Source organism: Moschus berezovskii, chromosome 7 (genome assembly GCF_049115385.1).
Source record: "Moschus berezovskii isolate FMDL1 chromosome 7, NW_MosBer_1.0, whole genome shotgun sequence".
NCBI lineage: Eukaryota > Metazoa > Chordata > Mammalia > Artiodactyla > Moschidae > Moschus > Moschus berezovskii.
Window position 1 is genome coordinate 51,630,114 of NC_142466.1, and position 20,052 is coordinate 51,650,165.

The 20,052-nt window shown below is 42.5% G+C and overlaps 1 protein-coding gene across 1 annotated transcript in view; it reads left to right on the forward strand.

Moving 5' to 3' along the window:
• PGM5 (phosphoglucomutase 5) overlaps positions 1-20,052 on the forward strand; it is a 212,325-nt gene that overhangs the window by 171,171 nt on the left and 21,102 nt on the right. The window contains exon 10 of the mRNA XM_055428348.2: positions 872-1,006. Within this exon, the coding sequence (XP_055284323.1) occupies positions 872-1,006 (135 nt within the window). The remainder of the gene's footprint in view (positions 1-871; positions 1,007-20,052) is intronic.

Below are 20,052 nucleotides of genomic sequence, written 5' to 3' on the forward strand. Positions count from 1 at the left end.
CTTTCCTCTGGCCCCTGTCAATATGCTTATTTATAACAACGACTTTATCAGTTGTCTTAAGAAAACAAATTTCCTTCAACAGAAGTCACAATGTGATCTCACAGTCATATTTTTTAAAATGTTGCTACCACTAATAAGGGATGCATAGAGAATGGATGCTGTTCTGAGCCAAAGTCAAATACTGGGCAATGTATGAGATGCTGCTGCAGCTTTGCTCCCACCACACACTGGTGGCCAGGTCTTACAAGCAAGAAGGAAAAAGAGAACCAAGAGAATGAGGCTGCACACAGAAACCCTCAAAACCCGGCAAAAGCTCTAGCCCTGAGCATTTCATTGTAGGACTCCATGGCTCCCAGAGAAGTGTGGGAACGTGGGCAGAAACAGAGAGGAGTGAAGTTAAAGCCAAGTCTAACATCACTTGGGGGTAGCTTTGATGTGGATAATTTGTCTCATTGTAACAGATAAATTGTCTACCTGATTGCATCCAGCAGGTTCCAAAGAGACAAACTTTGGCTCCAGTGACACTCATTAAATATCACCCCATCCTTGTTACCTCCACCTCTTTCTGATTTCCACATTGCCAGACCAAGAGAGCTTGAGCATCTGTTCATAGTGTTGCTCCTAATCCCACCCTCCCCAACATTCACCAGAAAGCAACAGAAACAGAATAGAGATGAATAGATAACCTTAGGGAGCATCTGGATTTACCTCACTGTCCCGCTGGCGTGAGTGTAGAGAGCCAGTTATAAGTTGTCATGATGCTGAGCATCTTTGGAGCATAGAAATATGCTAATCTCCAAAGTCAGTATTCAGCATTTTTACACATATATTTATTTGTTCACGGATCCATCCTCGATGTTCTTGCTCTCAGGGCCTGAGGATCATTTTCACTGATGCATCTCGGCTCATCTTCCGGCTCAGTTCCTCCAGTGGCGTGCGGGCCACCATCAGACTATATGCAGAAAGCTACGAGAGGGATCCCAGCGGTCATGACCAGGAGCCCCAGGTAACAAAACAGAGCTGTACTGTCAGCATAGTGTATCTTACACTCATGGCAAATTTCAGGAGCTCCAGTGGGCCTTTAGTGGGGGTGATTTTACTTTCCAGAAAGGCATATGGATAGCTCCAGCCAAAGGCTCACTTAGAATGACTCTAAGCAAATTTAACTCTTTCACTGCAGTGTTTGAAACAGAAAAATTGCTCTCGAGCATCTATGAGTTTAGACCAGCATTTCCCAAACTACTTGCTTCCCGACTGTCCTGTAGTTTTTGGATTGTAGTGACCTCAAGAGAGGCACCTTGTATAGATAAGTTGAGAAAATTTTGAGTTAGAGTCAAGCTGGTCAAACTCTTCAGAGCCTTGACTATACTCATTTAAATGATCAGTTCCCAAGTGTTTGGAAAGCTCCAAGTTGGATGATGACCTTGAGGTGCCAGTACAGGTGCTACCTTGGACTTCCTCCCTGAGGTTGCTGCCTGGCCCAGCTTGAGAAGAGGGGCCAGGGCTGCTCTGAATTTAAAGTTCTGGGAGGACACTGACAAAGCTGGGCTGGCCTGAGTTCAGCAGAGACCTCTCAAGTTGTCAAAAAAGGGCTAATTAAAAACTCACTTAGAAGAGCAACAGCACAACCGTGTCCCCACTCCCAAATTTGTTAAAGCTCCAGGCAACATTAATTAATACCAGAAAACCCCCACTCTAATGTTGGGTACTTCCAGCCACACTGCAGGCTGCCCCTCCCTGCCTTGATCTCTAGTTTAACCTGGGTTTTGAAGCAGAATCCTCGATGAGACGGTTCCTTGTGATGAAAACACTTGTTCCCTCTGCAATGCTTCTTTTGTGGAGAAGGAGAGGAACAAAGGAAAACCCATTGCTTCTCAGTTTAGTGTTGCCCAGAATTTTCGGTTCAGTTCAGTTCAGTTCAGTCACTCAGTTGTGACCAACTCTTGGCGACCCCATGAATCACAGCACGCCAGGCCTCCCTGTCCATCACCAACTCCCGGAGTTCACTCAAACTCATGTCCATTGAATCGGTGATACCATCCAGCCATCTCATTTTCTGTCGTCCCCTTCTCCTCCCGCCCCCAATCCTTCCCAGCATCAGAGTCTTTTCCAGTGAGTCCACTCTTCGCATGAGGTGGCCAAAGTATTGGAGTTTCAGCTTTGGCATCAGCCCTTCCAATGAATACCCAAGATCGATCTCCTAATTTGCCAAATTTGTGCCCTGGAAGGAATAAAATACCAGGAAGGGTTATCTTTCTTTGTCAGTAATTTAGTGGTTTTTTTTTTTTTAATTGCCTCTTTCTTTGAAGAATCTCAAAGAATTTGATAAAAATGATACCATAGATTCTTACACTTGACCCTGTAACCAGTAGATCTGTCTGGAGTAAAATTATCTAAAACAGGAGACCGAGAGCTATTGTTAGGATCACTGAGAGTGTGAAGGGGCAGAGCACAGGGCCAGCATTGAGACTCTGGCCTTTCCTTCTCAGGATCCCAGACTTTTCATGCAGGGATGTGCCACAGTCTGCCAACATAATTTGTTAGTGAGTACTTTTCATGCAAGATAGTACCTAATCGTGCAAGAATTGGAGGCCATATAAAAATTCCATATAAAACTCTTCTACATCTCATGTTGGGAAGTGAGATTAAAGCGAGGGCCTGAAAGTCCAGAGCTACATACAGGGTGAGGAATGATATTCCTGGCATCACCAACTCTGACTCACTCTGACTCAAGGCTATTTTCTCTCAACGTTCTTTTCCCTAAGTGGTAAGTGGTTATGTTTGCTTATTTTTATTTACCTCTGCACCAAGTGCAGAAGTATGATGTCTAAGCCATTAGACATGTGTGAAAAAATCCTGTACACATATGACTGTCTCTCTGAGGTAGTCCCACAAACCCAAGTGGTGTTAATTTTTTTAAGGCTTCCTTTGAAGCTGAAAGCCATCACAGGCCTGCTGCTAAAGGATTGTGGTAAGTATCTACATCAGTCTGTGGGTAAAAAAAATAAAAACATAAGTAATGCTGGTTATAGTCGCCATGGCTATGTTATTATCCATTCCATTGGTTTAAAAAGTTTGCCATTTTGAATGACTCAGAAATCCCTTCATTGATATGGCTCTTCTGATGACTGCTGTTATTTCCCTTTCTAATCCTAAATGAGGGTTTTCTCAGCCCTTGCTAGATGGGCCTCAGAGTGTTAAACTTCAGTTCAGTTCAGTTCAGTCGCTCAGTCGTGTCTGACTCTTTGCAACCCCATGAATCACAGCACGCCAGATCTCCCTGTCCATCACCAACTCCCGGAGTTCACTCAAACTCATGTCCATCGAGTCGGTGATGCCATCCAGCCATCTCATTCTCTGTCGTCCCCTTCTCCTCCCACCCCCAATCCCTCCCAGCATCAGAGTCTTTTCCAGTGAGTCAACTCGTCGCATGAGGTGGCCACAGTATTGGAGTTTCAGCTTTAGCATCAGTCCTTCCAATGAACACCCAGGATTGATCTCTTTTAGAATGGACTGGTTGGATCTCCTTGCAGTCCAAGGGACTCTCAAGAGTCTTCTCCAGCACCACAGTTCAAAACACTTTAGCTTAAAAATAGATTTCCTTATTCAAAGAACAGGCTTCATTGACTCATCAACTTCAGCCATATTGCATGATACAGTTCAGTCAAGATAAAATGTAGAGTAGATTTCAAAAGACATCTAATCTCCTAAGGAAAAGGAAACAGCATTTCTCTGCAGGCCCACCTGGCTCAATTACTGATGACCTGTCCCTCGGCATCTAAGTTTAACCACCGGGGGCCTCCTTCCAGCATTGCTTTCCAGGACCACTTGCCTCTGCCTTCCAAGAGCTCTGGAAGGAAAAGCCTGTGGTTAACTGTTAACAGAGATCAAAGGTAAGACCTTCAGCTTCAGCTGCTATGATTATTACTTGTCCAGGGTTGGTCAGGCAACACCAGCTTGTGATGCTTTCTCAGTCACAGAGACCTCTTCCATCCTTCTAGCTTGTTCTGACTTACAGCCTGGAAAGCAGAGAACAGATGCCCCCACCCACCCCCTCCTTGCACTCCAAAGCCTATAAAATATCTCTGTAATCTATAGAGGTTCTATTGATACTCTAAGTCAACAGGTATTTATTTTGATGTTTTACCCACCCTAATTTAATACTATTTCCATTTAAGTTATTTAATAAGAAGACTCCCTTGTTGTTGTTATTCAACAAGAGTTCTTCCCATGAGGCACGGTGGTGAAAAAAAAATCCACCTGCCAATGCAGGAGACGCAAAAGACACAGGTTGGATCCCTGGGTCAGGAAGATGCCCTGGAGTAAGAAATGGCAACCTACTCCAGTATTCTTGCTTGGAAAATTCCATGGACAGAGGAGCCTGGCAGGCTACAGTCCATGGGCTGCAAAGAGCTGGACACAACTAAGTGCACATGCAACAAGTTCCCTTTAACTAACTTATCAGCATCTGGCTCTTTTACTTTGCATATGGATAGTTACTTTTCCAGACGTTTTAAACACATGTGAACAGAACATGTTTTAAACATTTATGCTGTGGTTGCCTCGTGGAAGTATTCATAACTATCCTGGTGATGCAACTAGGAAAACTTGTGTTTCAATCTATATGCACATAAGTCTCTACTCCTGTGTGTAGATTTTCTATTTGGGTCCTTTTGTCTAACAGTAATTATACCATTTGTCTTAAGTTGTGTAAAATAATTTCTTATCTACATGAGATTAAACAATTCTATTTATATACACCTGTGGATTTATAGTGAGGGGAGAAAATGGGGAGGGCTCTGAGGAGATTAGGAGGCACTTGCCTTGCCCTCACCCTGTGTCCTTGGTAAATTAGGAGGGAAAGCTTCCAAGTCCTATTTCTGGAAGATTACATAGTTTTAAAAATACCAGATTAATTTTACTGGGAATCAGTAGGGCTTCAATGAGCCCTCACACCAGCTGGGAATAATTTGCAAAAAGGGATGAGCCAAACTAATTTAAATTCACAGGTAACCGGAAACAGTCCAATTGTTTCCATTTTCTTTCCCATCAAATTTATTATCAGGACCATTAAATTAACCGTTTTTTTTTTTGACTTCTTTCTTTGTCCTTTGAGCCTGAGGGTGGAGTAGCTAATGAACAAGAAAAGATCCAAAAGGAAAAGGAAGGAGAAGTTTTGCTAAGGCCGGGGGTAATCACAGGCAGATAATCAGCTCCCTACTAATCAGCAGCTGACTTTGGTACTTTAATGACACAATATATCCATGCCCCACCCCACCCAGTCTTTCAAAGGAGACAGATTTTCCCTAAACCTCCTTACAAATTGAGGGAATATATGTATGTATTTCTGATAAGCTATACATAGAATATTTTAAAAGCTAATATCTAAGCACCAGAAGTTTCTACACTGAATTTATCCGATATTTTCTTCTACCTGTTCTTATTATAACTTTATAAGCTAGAAGTATAAAGCCCAGAGCCCTTTTGTATTATGTTGGAGCAAAATGGCTGTCTGAGGAGACCTTACAAATAGCTGTGAAAAGAAGAGAAGCGAAAAGCAAAGGAGAAAAGGAAAGATATAAGCATCTGAATGCAGAGTTCCAAAGAAGAGCAAGGAGAGATAAGAAAGCCTTCCTCAGCCATCAATGCAAAGAAATAGAGAAAAACAACAGAATAGGAAAGACAAGAGATCTCTTCAAGAAAATTAGAGATATCAAGGGACCATTTCATGCAAAGATGGGCTTGATAAAGGACAGAAATGGTATGGACCTAACAGAAGCAGAAAATATTAAGAAGAGGTGGCAAGAATACACAGAGGAACTGTACAAAAAAGATCTTCACGACCAAGATAATCACGATGGCGTGATCACTCACCTGGAGCCAGACATCCTGGAATGTGAAGTCAAGTGGGCCTTAGAGAGCATCACTACAAACAAAGCTAGTGCAGGTGATGGAATTCTAATTGAGCTGTTTCAAATCCTGAAAGATGATGCTGTGAAAGTGCTGCATTCAATATGCCAGCAAATTTGGAAAACTCAGCAGTGGCCCCAGGACTGGAAAAGGTCAGTCTTCATTCCAGTCCCAAAGAAAGGCAATGCCAAAGAATGCTCAAACTACCATGAATTGCACTCATCTCACACGCTAGTAAAGTCATGCTCAAAATTCTCCAAGCCAGGCTTCAGCAATATGTGAACCGTGAACTTCCAGATGTTCAAACAGGTTTTAGAAAAGGCAGAGGCACCAGAGATCAAATTGCCAACATCCGCTAGATTATGGAGAAAGCAAGAGAGTTCCAGAAAAACATCTATTTCTGCTTCATTGACTATGCCAAAGCCTTTGACTGTGTGGATCACATTAAACTGTGGAAAATTCTTCAAGAGATGGGCATACCAGACCACTTGACCTGCCTCTTGAGAAACCTGTATGCAGGTCAGGAAGCAACAGTTAGAACTGGACATGGAACAACAGACTTGTTCCAAATAGGAAAAGGAGTACGTCAAGGTTGTATATTGTCACCCTGCTTATTTAACTTCTGTGTAGAGTACATCATGAGGAACGCTGGGCTGGAAGAAGCACAAGCTGGAATCAAGATTGTTGGGAGAAATATCAATAACCTCAGATATGCAGATGACACCACCCTTATGGCAGAAAGTGAAGAGGAACTCAAAAGTCTCTTGAGGAAAATGAAAGAGGAGAGTGAAAAGGTTGGCTTGAAGCTCAACATTCAGAAAACAAAGATCATGGCATCTGGTCCCATCACTTCATGGGAAATAGATGGGGAAACAGTGGAAACAGTGTCAGACTTTATTTTTTGGGCTCCAAAATCACTGCAGATGCTTGTTGCAGCCATGAAATTAAAAGTCGCTTGCTCCTTGGAAGGAAAGTTATGACCAATCTAGATAGCATATTAAAAAGCAGAGAGATTACTTTGCCAACCAAGGTCCGTCTAGTCAAGGCTATGGTTTTTCCCGTGGTCATGTCTGGATGTGATAGTTGGACTGTGAAGAAAACTGATTGCCGAAGAATTGATGCTTTTGAACTGTGGTGCCGGAGACGACTCTTGAGAGTCCCTTGGACTGCAAGGAGATCCAGTCAGTCCATTCTAAAGGAGAACAATCCTGGGTGTTCATTGGAAGGACTGATCTAAAGCTGAAACTGCAATACTTTGGCCACCTCATGCGACGAGTTGACTCACTGGAAAAGACTCTGATGTTGGGAGGGATTGGGGGCGGGAGGCGAAGGGGGCGACAGAGAATGAGATGGCTGGATGGCATCACAGACTCGATGGACATGAGTTTGAGTGAACTCCGGGAGTTGGTGATGGACAGGGAGGCCTGGCGTGCTGTGATTCATGGGGTCGCCAAGAGTCAGACACAACTGAGTGACTGAACTGAACTGAACTGGGAGAACATATAATTTATCATCTAAACTACAATACTTCTGAGAGTGAAATGGGTTCACTGATAATCAGTATGGTGAGACTATCCCCAACACACCAAAACAGATGGTTCCTCTAGCTACACGCCTCCATGCCATCTTAGATCTGCAGGCCTCTTTGCAAACAGGTTCTTAAAAGCATCAGCAAAATAAGCCCAGTAGTACAAAGAGAGCAGGCCAGGAAGAGTTAGATCAGTGGTTCTAACCCAGATACACATCAGAACCACTTGGGGGCCTTGGTGAGGATACCATGACCAGGCCTACTCCCAGAGACTGACTTTAATTATTCTGTGTAGGCCTCTAGTTTTAAAAAGCTTCCTATTAATAGGTGATTCTAATTAGATAAGCGTACTTTGTATATACAAGTATACATTAATATTCTTGTGTGTGTGCATGCACACACATGCGCTCAGTCATGTCCGACTCTTTACAACCTGATGAACTATAGCCTGCCCGTGAAATTCTCTGTCCATGAAATTCTCCAGGCAAGAATGCTGGAGTGGGTTGCCATTTCCTACTACAGGGGATCTTCCCAACCCAGGGATCAAACCCACATGTCTTACGTCTCCTGCATTGGCAGGTAGATTTTTTACCACTGAGCCACCTGGGAAGCCCAAGATACTTATATACATATAAGTATATATTAACATACATATACTTTGGTATCAGTTCAGTTCAGTTCAGTCGCTCAGTCGTGTCCGACTCTCCGCGACCCCATGAATCACATACTTTAATGTGTATAAGAATCACCTGGGGATCTGGCTAAGCTTATCCTGACTCAGTTTTGGGGAAGGCCAGAGAGTCTACATTTCTAACAAGCCCCCAGTCATGTTGTGCTGCTGGTCCAGGGGCTACACTTTGATCAACAAAGAGTTAGATGAACCATGAAGCCCTAAAAACAAGACCTTGAAAAAAATTTTATGGAGGAACTTAATTTTTACTCAAGTTTTTCTCCACTTTCAGAATTCAACTTTTTTTTTTTAAAGTATAGTTGATTGACTTTGAAATTCTTAAAGTTGCAGAAGGGGCAGCATCTGTTTTTAGTGCCCTTCACTGTCCTCTAGACTTCCCAGTTGCCCACTGGACTCCACATGAATGTTTTCTAGACATCTCAACTTGATGTGTGCAAAACTGAAGTTCTGCCAGCACCTCCCACCTCCCCCCTCAAACCCTGCTTCTTTCAGTTTCTTCGTCTCAGTAAATGGCATCTTCATCCTTCTAGTAGGTTTGGTTAGAAATCTAGGATTCATCCTTGACTCCTTTTTTTTCTCCCTTTCCTACTGCACTTCCAAGAGTAAGTCCTATCAACATGACCTTCAGAACACGGCCAGAGTCTGAGCCTGTCTTCTGCCCTGGCTGTTGCCACCCTGGGCCAGGCTGCTCTCCTTTAGAGGCCTGCAATGCTCTTCTCACAGACCTCCTTCCTTCCACTCTGTCCACTCCTGCCCTCACCCTCGTCTCAGCACAACAACCAGAAGAATTGCTTTAAAAAACATGTTAGATCACCGCCTTGCTCTAAAGTCCTTCAGGTCTCCCTGTCTCACTCAAAGAATTGCCAGACCCCTTACTGTGATCTCAGACGCTGCTGGAAATGGCCCCCTTCTCCCTTTCACCTTATTTCCTCCCTCTTGTCCTGTTTCTCTCTCCACTCTAGCCATTGTTCGATCAACATGCCAAGAATGCTCTGCCTCAAGACACTTAACAGTGGCTGTTCCCTCTGGAATGCTTTTCCCTCTGAAATCTGCATGGCCTGCCCCTCATTTCTCCATGGAGATTCCCCTGGCCACCCTACGTAAAATAGCCCTCACAGCTGAGTGCAGCTTAGCTCCCTTGCCCTGCTTTACTTTTCTTTGTAGCTCGTAGTCCCATTGCACATATATATTTACTTACTTGTTTTATTGTCTATCTCCACCCAGTTGAAGAAAAGCATGAGGAGGCCAGAGCTTAATTGTTTTCACTGTATCCCTAATGCACAGAGTACCACCTGGCATACAGTAAATGTCCAGTACAGTTTTGCCAAATGAACAAAACATACAGTCCCCGACTTATGATGGTGCAACTTGATTTTTCTACTTTTTGATGGTGTGAAAGCAATAAACTTTCAGTAGAAACTGTACTTTGAATTTTGACCTTTTCCCAGGCTGATCCTCACCATCCAGTCAGCCACACAGTCTCAAAGGTAAACAACCGATATACCTACAACCACTCTGTTTCCATACAACCACTGTATTTTTCACTGTCAGTACAATATTCAATAAATTACATGAGTTGTTCAGCACTTTATTATAAAACAGGATTTGTGTTAGATGAATTTGCCCACCTGTAGGCTCATGTAAGTACTCCAAGCATATTTAAGGCAGGCTGGGTTAACTGATGATGTATATGTTGCTGTGCTGCTGCTGAGTCACTTCAGTCGTGTCCGACTCTGTGTGACCCCATAGACGGAAGCCCACCAGACTCCCCCGTCCCTGGGATTCTCCAGGCAAGAACACTGGAGTGGGTTGCCATTTCCTTCTCCAATGTGTGAAAGTGAAAAGTGAAAGTGAAGTCGCTCAGTCGTGTCCGACCCTTAGCGATCCCACGGACTGCAGCCTACCAGGCTCCTCCATCCATGGGATTTTCTAGGCAAGAGTACTGGAGTGGTACAGTATGTTAGGTGTGTTAAATGCATTTCTGACTTATGGTATTTTCAGCTTTGTTGTTGTTCCTTGATCAGTCATTAACTAGTGTCCGACTCTTTGCAACCTCATTGACTGCACCATGCCAGGCTTTCCTGTCCTTCACTATCTCCCAGAGTTTGCTCAAACTCATGACTATTGAGTCAGGTGATACCATCCAATCATCTCATCTCTGTCACCCCCTTCTCCTCTTGCTTTCAAGCTTTCCCTGCATGAGGGTCTCTTCCAGTGAGTCGGCTCTTTGCATCAGGTGGTTAAGGGTGAAGTATTGAGGTTCAGTGTCAGTCCTTCCAATGAATATTCAGGGTTGATTTCCTTTAGGATTGACTGGTTTGATCTCCTTGTAGTCCAAGGGACTCTCAAGAGTCTTCTTCAGCACCATAATTTGAAATCATCAGTACAAAGTGCTCAGCCTTCTTTATGGTCCAGCTCTCACATCCATACATGACTACTAGAAATACAATAGCTTTAACTATACAGATCTTTATCAGCAAAGTGATGTCTCTGCTTTTTACTACACTGTCTAGGTTTGTCATAGCTTTCTTTCCAAGGAGCAGTCATCTTAACTTCATGACTGCAGTCACCTGTAGTGATTTTGGAGCCCAAGAAAAGAAAATGTCACTGCTTCCATTTTTTCCCCTTCTACTTTCCATGAAATGATGCAACCAGATGCCATGATTTTCATTTTTTGAATGCTGAGTTGTAAGTCAGCTTTTTCACTTTCCTCTTTCAATTCATCAAGAGGCCCTTTAGTTCCTCTTCACATTCTGCCATTAGAGTGGTATCATCTGCGTATCTGAGGTTGTTGATGCTTCTCCCAGCAATCTTGATTTCATCTTGTGATTCATTCAGTCCAGCATTTTGCATTATGTACTCTGCATAGAAGTTAAATAAGCAGAATGACAATATACAGCCTTGTCTTACACCTTTCCCTATTTTGAACCAGTGAGTCATTCCGTCTCCAGTTCTAACTGCTGCTTCTTGTTCTGCATACAGGTTTCTCAGGAGACAGGTAAGGTGGTCTGGTATTCCCATTTTTTTAAGAATTTTCCACAGATTGTTGTGATCCACACAGTCAAAGGCTTTGGCATAGTCAATGAAGCAAAGGTGGATGTTTCTCTGGATTTCCCTTGCTTTCTCTATGATCCAACAGATTTTGGCAGTTTGATCTCTGGTTCCTATGCCTTTTCTAAATCCAGCTGGTACATCTGGACGTTCTCAGTTCATATGCTGCTGAAGCCTAGCTTGAAGGATTTTGAGCATAACCTTACTATCATGTGAAATGAGTGCAATTGTATGGTAATTTGAACATTCTTTGACATTGCCCTTCTTTGGGATTGGAATGAAAACTGACCTTTTCCAGTCCTGTGGCCACTGTTGAATTTTCCAAATTTGCTGTTGTATTGAGTGCAACACTTTAACAGCATCAACTTTTAGGAGCTGAAACAGCTCAGCTGGAATTCCATCCCCTCCACTAGCTTATTTGTAGTAATGCTTCCTAAGGCCCACTTGACTTCATATTCCAGGATGTCTGGATCTAGGAGTATGACCACACCATCATGGTTTTCTGGGCCATTAAGATTTTTTTGTATAGTTCTTCTGTGTATTGCCATATCTTCTTAGTCTCTTCTGCTTCTGTTAGGTTCATACCATTTCTGTCCTTTATCGTACCCATTGCTGCATGAAATGTTTCCTTGATATATCCAGTTTTCTTGAAGAGATCTCTACTCTTTCCCATTCTATTATTGTTTCCTCCATTTCTTTGCACTGTTCATTCAAGAAGGCCTTCTTATCTTTCCTTGCTATTCTGTGGAACTCTGCAATCAGTTGGGAATGTCTTTCCCTTTCTCCCTTCCTTTTTGCTTCTCTTCTTTCCTCAGCTATTTGTAAAAGCTCCTCAGACAACCACTTTGCCTTCTTGCATTTCTTTTTCTTTAGAATAGTTTTGGTCATCACCTCCTGTACAATGTTCTGAACTTCTGTCCACAGTTCTGCAGGCACTCTCTCTACCAGATCTAATTCCTTGAATTTATTCATCAACTCCACTGTATAATAACAAGGGATTTGATTTAGGTCATACCTAAATGGCGTAGTGGTTTCCCCCACTTTCTTTAGTTTAAGCCTGAATTTTGCAATAAGAAGCTCATGATCTGAACCATAGTCAGCTCCAGGTCTTGTTTTTGCTGACTGTATAGAGCTTTTCTCCATCTTTGGCTGCAAAGAATATAATCAATCTGATTTTAATATTGACCATTTGATGAGATCCATTTATAGAGATTCATCTCTTGTTTTGTTGGAAGGGAGTATTTTCTATAACCAGTGTTTTATTGAGAAAACTGTTAGCCTTTGCCCTACTTCATTTTGTACTCCAAGGTCAAACTTGCCTGTTACTCCAGGTATCTCTTATCTTCCTACTTTTGCATTCTGATCTCCTATTATGAAAAGGACATCTTTTTTGGTGTTAGTTCTAGAAAGTGTTGTAGCTGTTTATTGAACGGGTCAACTTTAGCTTCTTCAGCATTAGTGGTTGGGGTGTAGACTTGGATTACTGTGATGTTGAATGTATTGCCTTGGAAATGAACCAAGATCATTCTGTTGTTTTTGAGATTGCACCCAAGGACTGAATTTCAAACTCTTTTGTTGACTATAAAATGTCTACTCCATTTCTTCTAAGGGATTCTTGCCCCACAGTAGTAGATTATAATGGTCATCTGAATTAAATTCCCCCATTCGCGCCCATTTTCTTTCACTCATTGCTTTTTGATGTTCACTCTTGCCATCTCCTTCTTGACCACGTCCAATTTACCTTGATTCATGGACCTAACATTCCAGGTTCCTATGCAATATTGTCCTTTATAGCATCAGACTTTATTTTCACCACCAGACATATCCACAACAGAATGTCGTTTCCACTTTGGCTCAGCCTCTTCATTCTTTCTGGAGCTATTTTTCTGCTCTTCCCCAGTAGTATATTGGACACCTGCCGACCCGGGGGGCTCATCTTCTAGTGTCACATCTTTTTGCCTTTTCATGCTCTTCATGGGGTTCTGGCAGTAAGAGTACTAGAGGAGGTTTCCCATTCCTTCCTCCAGTGAGTCACATTTTGTCAGAACACTTCACTATGACCTGTCTGTCTTGGGTGGTCCTGCACAGAATGGCTCATAGCTTCACTGAGTTACGCAAGTCCCTTTGCCATGACAAGGCTGTGATCCTTGAAGGGGAATTATCAATGAATAAGTTTTTTTTTTAAATTATTACAAGAATAACATTCTAAATACATACCACTTATGTTTTATACCTAATAGGAAAGTGAATGGTTAAAAACTTGGAGAATGCAGTTAGAAATTGAAATAATGTGTGTGATTGTGGAAGTTGGAAATACAGTGGAGTTCAGAAGTGACACATAAATGCACACTAACTTAGACATTCATTTTTTCATATGAAAGTATATATGTATGTGTACATATGGTACATGTTTGTGTATGTAGTATATGTGTACATGCTATGCTGTGCTTATTTGCTCAGTCGTGTCCGACTGTGCAACCCCACAGACTGTAGCCCACCAGGCTCCTGTCCATGGGGAGTCTCCAGGTAAGAATACTGGAGTGGGTTGTAATGCCCTCCTCCAGGAGACCTTCCCAACCCTGGGATTGAACCTAGGTCTCCTGCACTGTAGGCAGATTCTTTACCATCTGAGCCACTAGGGAAGCCGATATATGCATATACACATCATGTATACATATGGCTTTGGAATCATACTCAGTTCAGTTCAATTCAGTCGCTCAGTCATGTCCGACTCTTGGCGACCCCATGAATCACAGCACTCCAGGCCTCCCTGTCCATCACCAACTCCCAGAGTTCACTCAAACTCATGTCCATCGAGTCGGTGATGCCATCCAGCCATCTCATTCTCTATCGTCCCCGTATCCTCCTACATCCAATCCCTCCCAGCATCAGAGTCTTTTCCAGTGAGTCAACTGGTTGCATGAGGTGGCTAAAGTATTGCAGTTTCAGCTTTAGCATCAGTCCTTCCAAAGAACACCCAGGACTGATCTCCTTTAGAATGGACTGATTGGATCTCCTTGCAGTCCAAGGGACTCTCAAGAATCTTCTCCAGCACCACAGTTCAAAAGCATCAAATCTTCGGCGATCAGCTTTCTTCACAGTCCAACTCTCAATCCAGACATGACCACTGGAAAAACCATAGCCTTGACTAGATGGACCTTTGTTGGCAAAGTAATGTCTCTGCTTTTTAATATGCTATCTAGGTTGGTCATAACTTTCCTTCCAAGGAGCAAGCGTTTTTTAATTTCATGGCTGCAATCAGCATCCGCGGTGATTTTGGAGCCCAAAAAAATAAAGTCTGACACTGTTTCCACTGTTTCCCCATCTATTTGCCATGAAGTGATGGGACCAGATGCCATGATCTTTGTTTTCTGAATGTTGAGCTTCAAGCCAACCTTTTCACTCTCCTCTTTCACTTTCATCAAGAGGCTTTTGAGTTCCTCTTCACTTTCTGCCATAAGGGTGGTGTCATCTGCATATCTGAGGTTATTGATATTTCTCCCAGCAATCTTGATTCCAGCTTGTGCTTCTTCCAGCCCAGCGTTCCTCATGATGTACTCTGCATATAAGTTAAATAAGCAGGGTGACAATATACAACCTTGACGCACTCCTTTTCCTATTTGGAACCATTCTGTTGTTCCATATAAAGTTCTAACTGTTGCTTCCTGACCTGCATACAGGTTTCTCCAGAGTCAGGTCAGGTGGTCTGGTATTCCCATCTCTTTCAGAATTTTCCACAGTTTATTGTGATCCGCACAGTCAAAGGCTTTGGCATAGTCAATGAAGCAGAAATAGATGTTTTTCTGGAACTCTCTTGCTTTCTCCGTGATCCAGCAGATGTTGGCAATTTGATCTCTGGTGCCTCTGCCTTTTCTAAAACCTGCTTGAACATCTGGAAGTTCACGGTTCACATATTTCTGAAGCCTGGCTTGGAGAATTTTGAGCATGACTTTACTAGCGTGTGAGATGAGTGCAATTGTGTGGTAGTTTGAGCATTCTTTGGCATTGCCTTTCTTTCGGATTGGAATGAAGATGACCTTGAACTGACCTTTTCCAGTCCTGTGGCCACTGCTGAGTTTTCCAAATTTGCTGGCATATTGAGTACAGCACTTTCACAGCATCATCTTTCAGGAATTCAGTTCAGTTCAGTTCAGTTCAGTCGCTCAGTCGTGTCCAACTCTTTGCGACTCCATGAATCACAGCACGCCAGGCCTCCCTGTCCATCACCAACTCCTGGAGTTCACTCAAACTCATGTCCATCGAGTCAGTGATGCCATCCAGCCATCTCATTTTCTGTCGTCCCCTTCTCCTCCTGCCCCCAATCCTTCCCAGCATCAGACTCTTTTCCAGTGAGTCAGCTTATCGCATGAGGTGGCCAAAGTATTGGAGTTTCAGCTTTAGCATCAGTCCTTCCAATGAACACCCAGGATTGAGCTCCTTTAGAATGGACTGGTTGGATCTCCTTTCAGGATTTGAAATAGCTCAATTGGAATTCCATCACCTCCACTAGCTTTGTTCGTAGTGATGCTCTCTAAGGCCCGCTTGACTTCACATTCCAGGATGTCTGTTTCCAGGTGAGTGATCACGCCATCGTGATTATCTTGGTTGTGAAGATCTTTTTTGTACAGTTCTTCTGTGTATTCTTGCCACCTCTTCTTAATATCTTCTGCTTCTGTTAGGTCCATACCATTTCTGTCCTTTATCGAGCCCATCTTTGCATGAAATGTTCCCTTGGTATCTCTAATTTTCTTGAAGAGATCTCTTGTTTTTCCTATTCTGTTGTTTTCCTCTATTTCTTTGCATTGATCGCTGAGGAAGGCTTTCTTATCTCTCCTTGCTCTTCTTTGGAACTCTGCATTCAGATGCTTATATCTTTCCTTTTCTCCTTTGCTTTTTGCTTCTCTTCTTTTCACAGCTATTTGTAAGACCTCCTCAGACAGCCATTTTGCTTTTTTGCATTTCTTTTCCTTGGGGATGGTCTTGGTCCCTGTCTCCTGTACAGTGTCACGAACCTCCGTCCATAGTTCATCAGGCACTCTATCTATCAGATCTAGTCCCTTAAATCTATTTCTTACTTCCACTGTATAATCATAAGGGATTTGATTTAGGTCATATCTGAATGGTCTAGTGGTTTTCCCTACTTTCTTCAATTTAAATCTGAATTTGGCAATATGAGTTCATGATCCGAGCCACAGTCAGCTCCTGGTCTTGTGTTTGCTAACTGTGTACAGCTTCTCCATCTTTGGCTGCAAAGAATATAATCAATCTGATTTCGGTGTTGACCATCTGGTGATGTCCATGTGTAGAGTCTTCTCTTGTGTTGTTGGAAGAGGGTGTTTGCTATGACCAGTGCGTTCTCTTGGCAAAACTCTATTAGCCTTTGTTCTGTTTCATTTCGTGCTCCAAGGCCAAATTTGCCTGTTACTCCAGGTGTTTCTTGACTTCCTACTTTTGCATTCCAGTCCCCTATAATGAAAAGGACATCTTTTTTGGGTGTTAGTTCTAAAAGGTCTTGTAGGTCTTCATAGAACCGTTCAACTTCGGCTTCTTCAGCGTTACTGGTTGGGGCATAGGCTTGGATTACTGTAATATTGAATGGTTTGCCTTGGAAAAGAACAGAAATCATTCTGTCATTTTTAAGATTGCATCCAAGTACTGCATTTCGGACTCTTTTGTTGACCACAATGGCTACTCCATTTCTTCTAAGGGATTCCTACTCACAGTAGTAGATATAATGGTCATCTGAGTTAAATTCACCCATTTCAGTCCATTTTAGTTCATTGATTCCTAGAATGTCTATGTTCACTCTTGCCATCTCCTGTTTGACCCCTTCCAATTTGCCTTGATTCATGTGCCTAACATTCCAGGTTCCTATGCAATATTGCTCTTTACCGCATCGGACCTTGCTTCTATCACCAGTCACGTCCACAACTGGGTATTTGTTTTGCTTTGGCTCCATCCTAGTTATATATATATAACACTGTGTTGTACTTAAAAAGAGAGCCAGCACAGGGATATATTAGTAGCCATACATGCAAGGAAAATCTTGAAATACTTCATTTTTCTCTTCATAGTTTAGCCTATATTGCTGTAGTCTGAAAGTATCGGGGAGGGTGGGGTGATGTAGAGAGAATTTAGAGAAGAAACACCCGGTTGAAGAGTTGGGATGTACACTCTTTGGCCAAGTTAAAGAGTTGGCTCATTTTGCTTGAGAGAGACAGCCATGACCTGGAGGTATTCAGGAATTTAAAGAATAATATGATGCTGAGAAAGATGACCAGCTGTTCTCTATAACTGATGAGTATGTAATTTGAGGAAATAAATTCAAGCTGAACTGGAAAGAATTCAGACTGACTATTAGAACAGTTTCCCAACTATGAGGGTTCCTGCCCAATTAAGATGGCTGGTTTGTGTTTTTCTGGAAGTCTCTATGAAAGACTAGAAGTCTCCACATAGATTCAAATAATGTTTAGAAGTGGGCAGGGATGGAAGGGGCAGAAAAGATAACATTTCTATATGTTCTTCAGCCTAAAAATTTTGATTCTGTGATTATTCATTTAAAAAAACAAGAAAAAGGAGTCTTAGTTAGATGGGTTAGATTTCCCTCTAGTGGCCTAGAAAGGAATTAAGTACAACTGTGTTCTCACAGATCAGAGTCACTAGGAGCCAAATTAAAATTGAGAAGTAAACATGTATGGGTTTTATTTTTTTCATTTAGGTGAATTTTCCCCTTAAATAAAACATCAAACAGTCATATTTTTCTTATTTGTATACTGAAACCTGGACTCATGTTCTACCATTACTATGATTGTTTTCCCTGGAACTGAGACCCTTTCCTGGGCTGGTCATCTGATGGTGTGTGATAAATTCCCCTGGTTTGGCAATTTGGCAGGTGTTTTAAAGGGACTAGTGACTGTCACAATCCAGGGCTGTTTAGGATTTTGATGACTATGGGCCTTTCCCTTGGCCTCTGCTGAGATCACAGTTCTCTTCAAGGTACTGAACACATTCTAACTTGGGGTAGAGACCCACCCTGTCCACATGCGCTGTGGTCATTCTAGGACTAGAGGGAAAGTATGTGCCTTGTTGACAGCTTACTCCCTCTTTAAACCACTCATGTCAGTCCCACCAAGAGCCTATCTCAAGTCCTCCTTTTTTATATACCATATAATGCCCCTCCCCCCACCCTTGTTCCAAATCTCCTAAGGCTATCTTGGGATTGCTGATTTATCCCAAGAACCTAGTGGTCTTAAGAAGCAGAAGAGCTAAATGTCATGCCTTGATCGTGACTTTGGGTCAATTTTGAATTATCCTTTAGAGACACAAATAAATTATATTTCCTCTCCGTATGTCCCCATGTGTCATTCAAAATAAAAATCAAAATTAGCTTTAAAAATAAATGGAAGGAAATCTAACAACACTTTGATTTTTTTTGCTTATGAGGCTATTTATTTTGGTGCTTCTACTTTGCTATTCCCAAAGCATATGTTTAACCAGCTATTGGTTAACCTGGTGCTGTTTCTGTACACAAATCAGGGCCTTCTGGATCTTGTTTACTCAGCATGAAAAGGGAGCATGAATGAATTTGCCTTGGTCACACAAGTACAGAGGGTCACTGGCCGTAACTCATCTCACCAGATGAATGGATTTGACAGGCCGCGGCCAGCACAATCTGGCTTTCCCAGCATTCTCTTTGTTCCAGCCCAGATGCACAGCACAACCAAGTTTTCATGCCTTTCAGCAAAAAGCTACTGAAGGCTCATTGGCTGGCAGTGATTCAGACTTTCTTTGAATCAGCGCCCTTCTTTGGTGGATAGTAAAACTTTCGCTCATAAATTAGAATGTATCTTGGCAAATTAACACTGGTGGTGAACCCGGAGATTGTCTGTGACCTTCAGAAGAAGGCTCAGGAGGAGACCATGCACTCAAGCAGCCTTAGGAGGAGGAGGCATCACCTAGTTTCCCCACCATGATTACACTTTTTCCCCATGATGAACGGAAGATCTGGGCAGTCAGGTGAGGAATATACCTGTTTCACTCTCCGGTCTGCTCTTAGCTGATTTTAAGTTGATGCCCTAATATTCAAAAGAGACACCCTATTGAAGAAGCAGAAGACCCTATTGAAGAAAAGATGGGTTCCCCATCCTTTGTTTTTGCTTCCTGGGAAAGTTGAGAGGTGGGACACACATCAGCATTTCACTACCTTGAAGAATGCTTAGGCCTTAGGCAGGAGGGAAAGCAATGGAAGGTTTATCAAACTCTTGTTTTACTATTATTGTTTTTGTTTGGGGGGCAGGAGTGGTGGTTGGTTAGTTTCATTTCTGAGCATTTTTGTTGGTAGAAGTCACCATGTCAAGGCATTGTTTGGTAAGTATTCCAAACTTAATTATAGGGGGATGGGAGGTAGATGAAGCTATAGGTTATTATAGGTTATATGAACCTATAATATAGGTTTTATTATTGTTTGGGTATGGTGAGGCCAATAGATTAGGACATGCTTTGTCACTGAAAAGATAGCTTGTTACTCACCATTCCCAAGATGAGGGGCCAAGTCACTCCATGCAAGGCCTCAGGAGGAAGCACCAGGATTGGTTATGAAGCAGAAGGAATGTGGGGGCAGAAGTAGGTAAGAACTTTATTGTGGTTTACGTGGAAAGGAAGAAGTGAGGCAGGGTTCATAGGCTTAGAATTGGCTAATCTGAATAATTTCAGCAGGTTTTGGGGTATAGGCACTGTTCTTAGTTGTCCAGTACCTGGCCCTGAGGTCATTAAGGCTAGTAGATAGTGGTCTGGGAACCCAACAAAGGAGATAGTTGGGGTATCTGCTCTGGATTTGTTGATGTGATTATGAAAGGTGTGCTTCCAAGAGAGC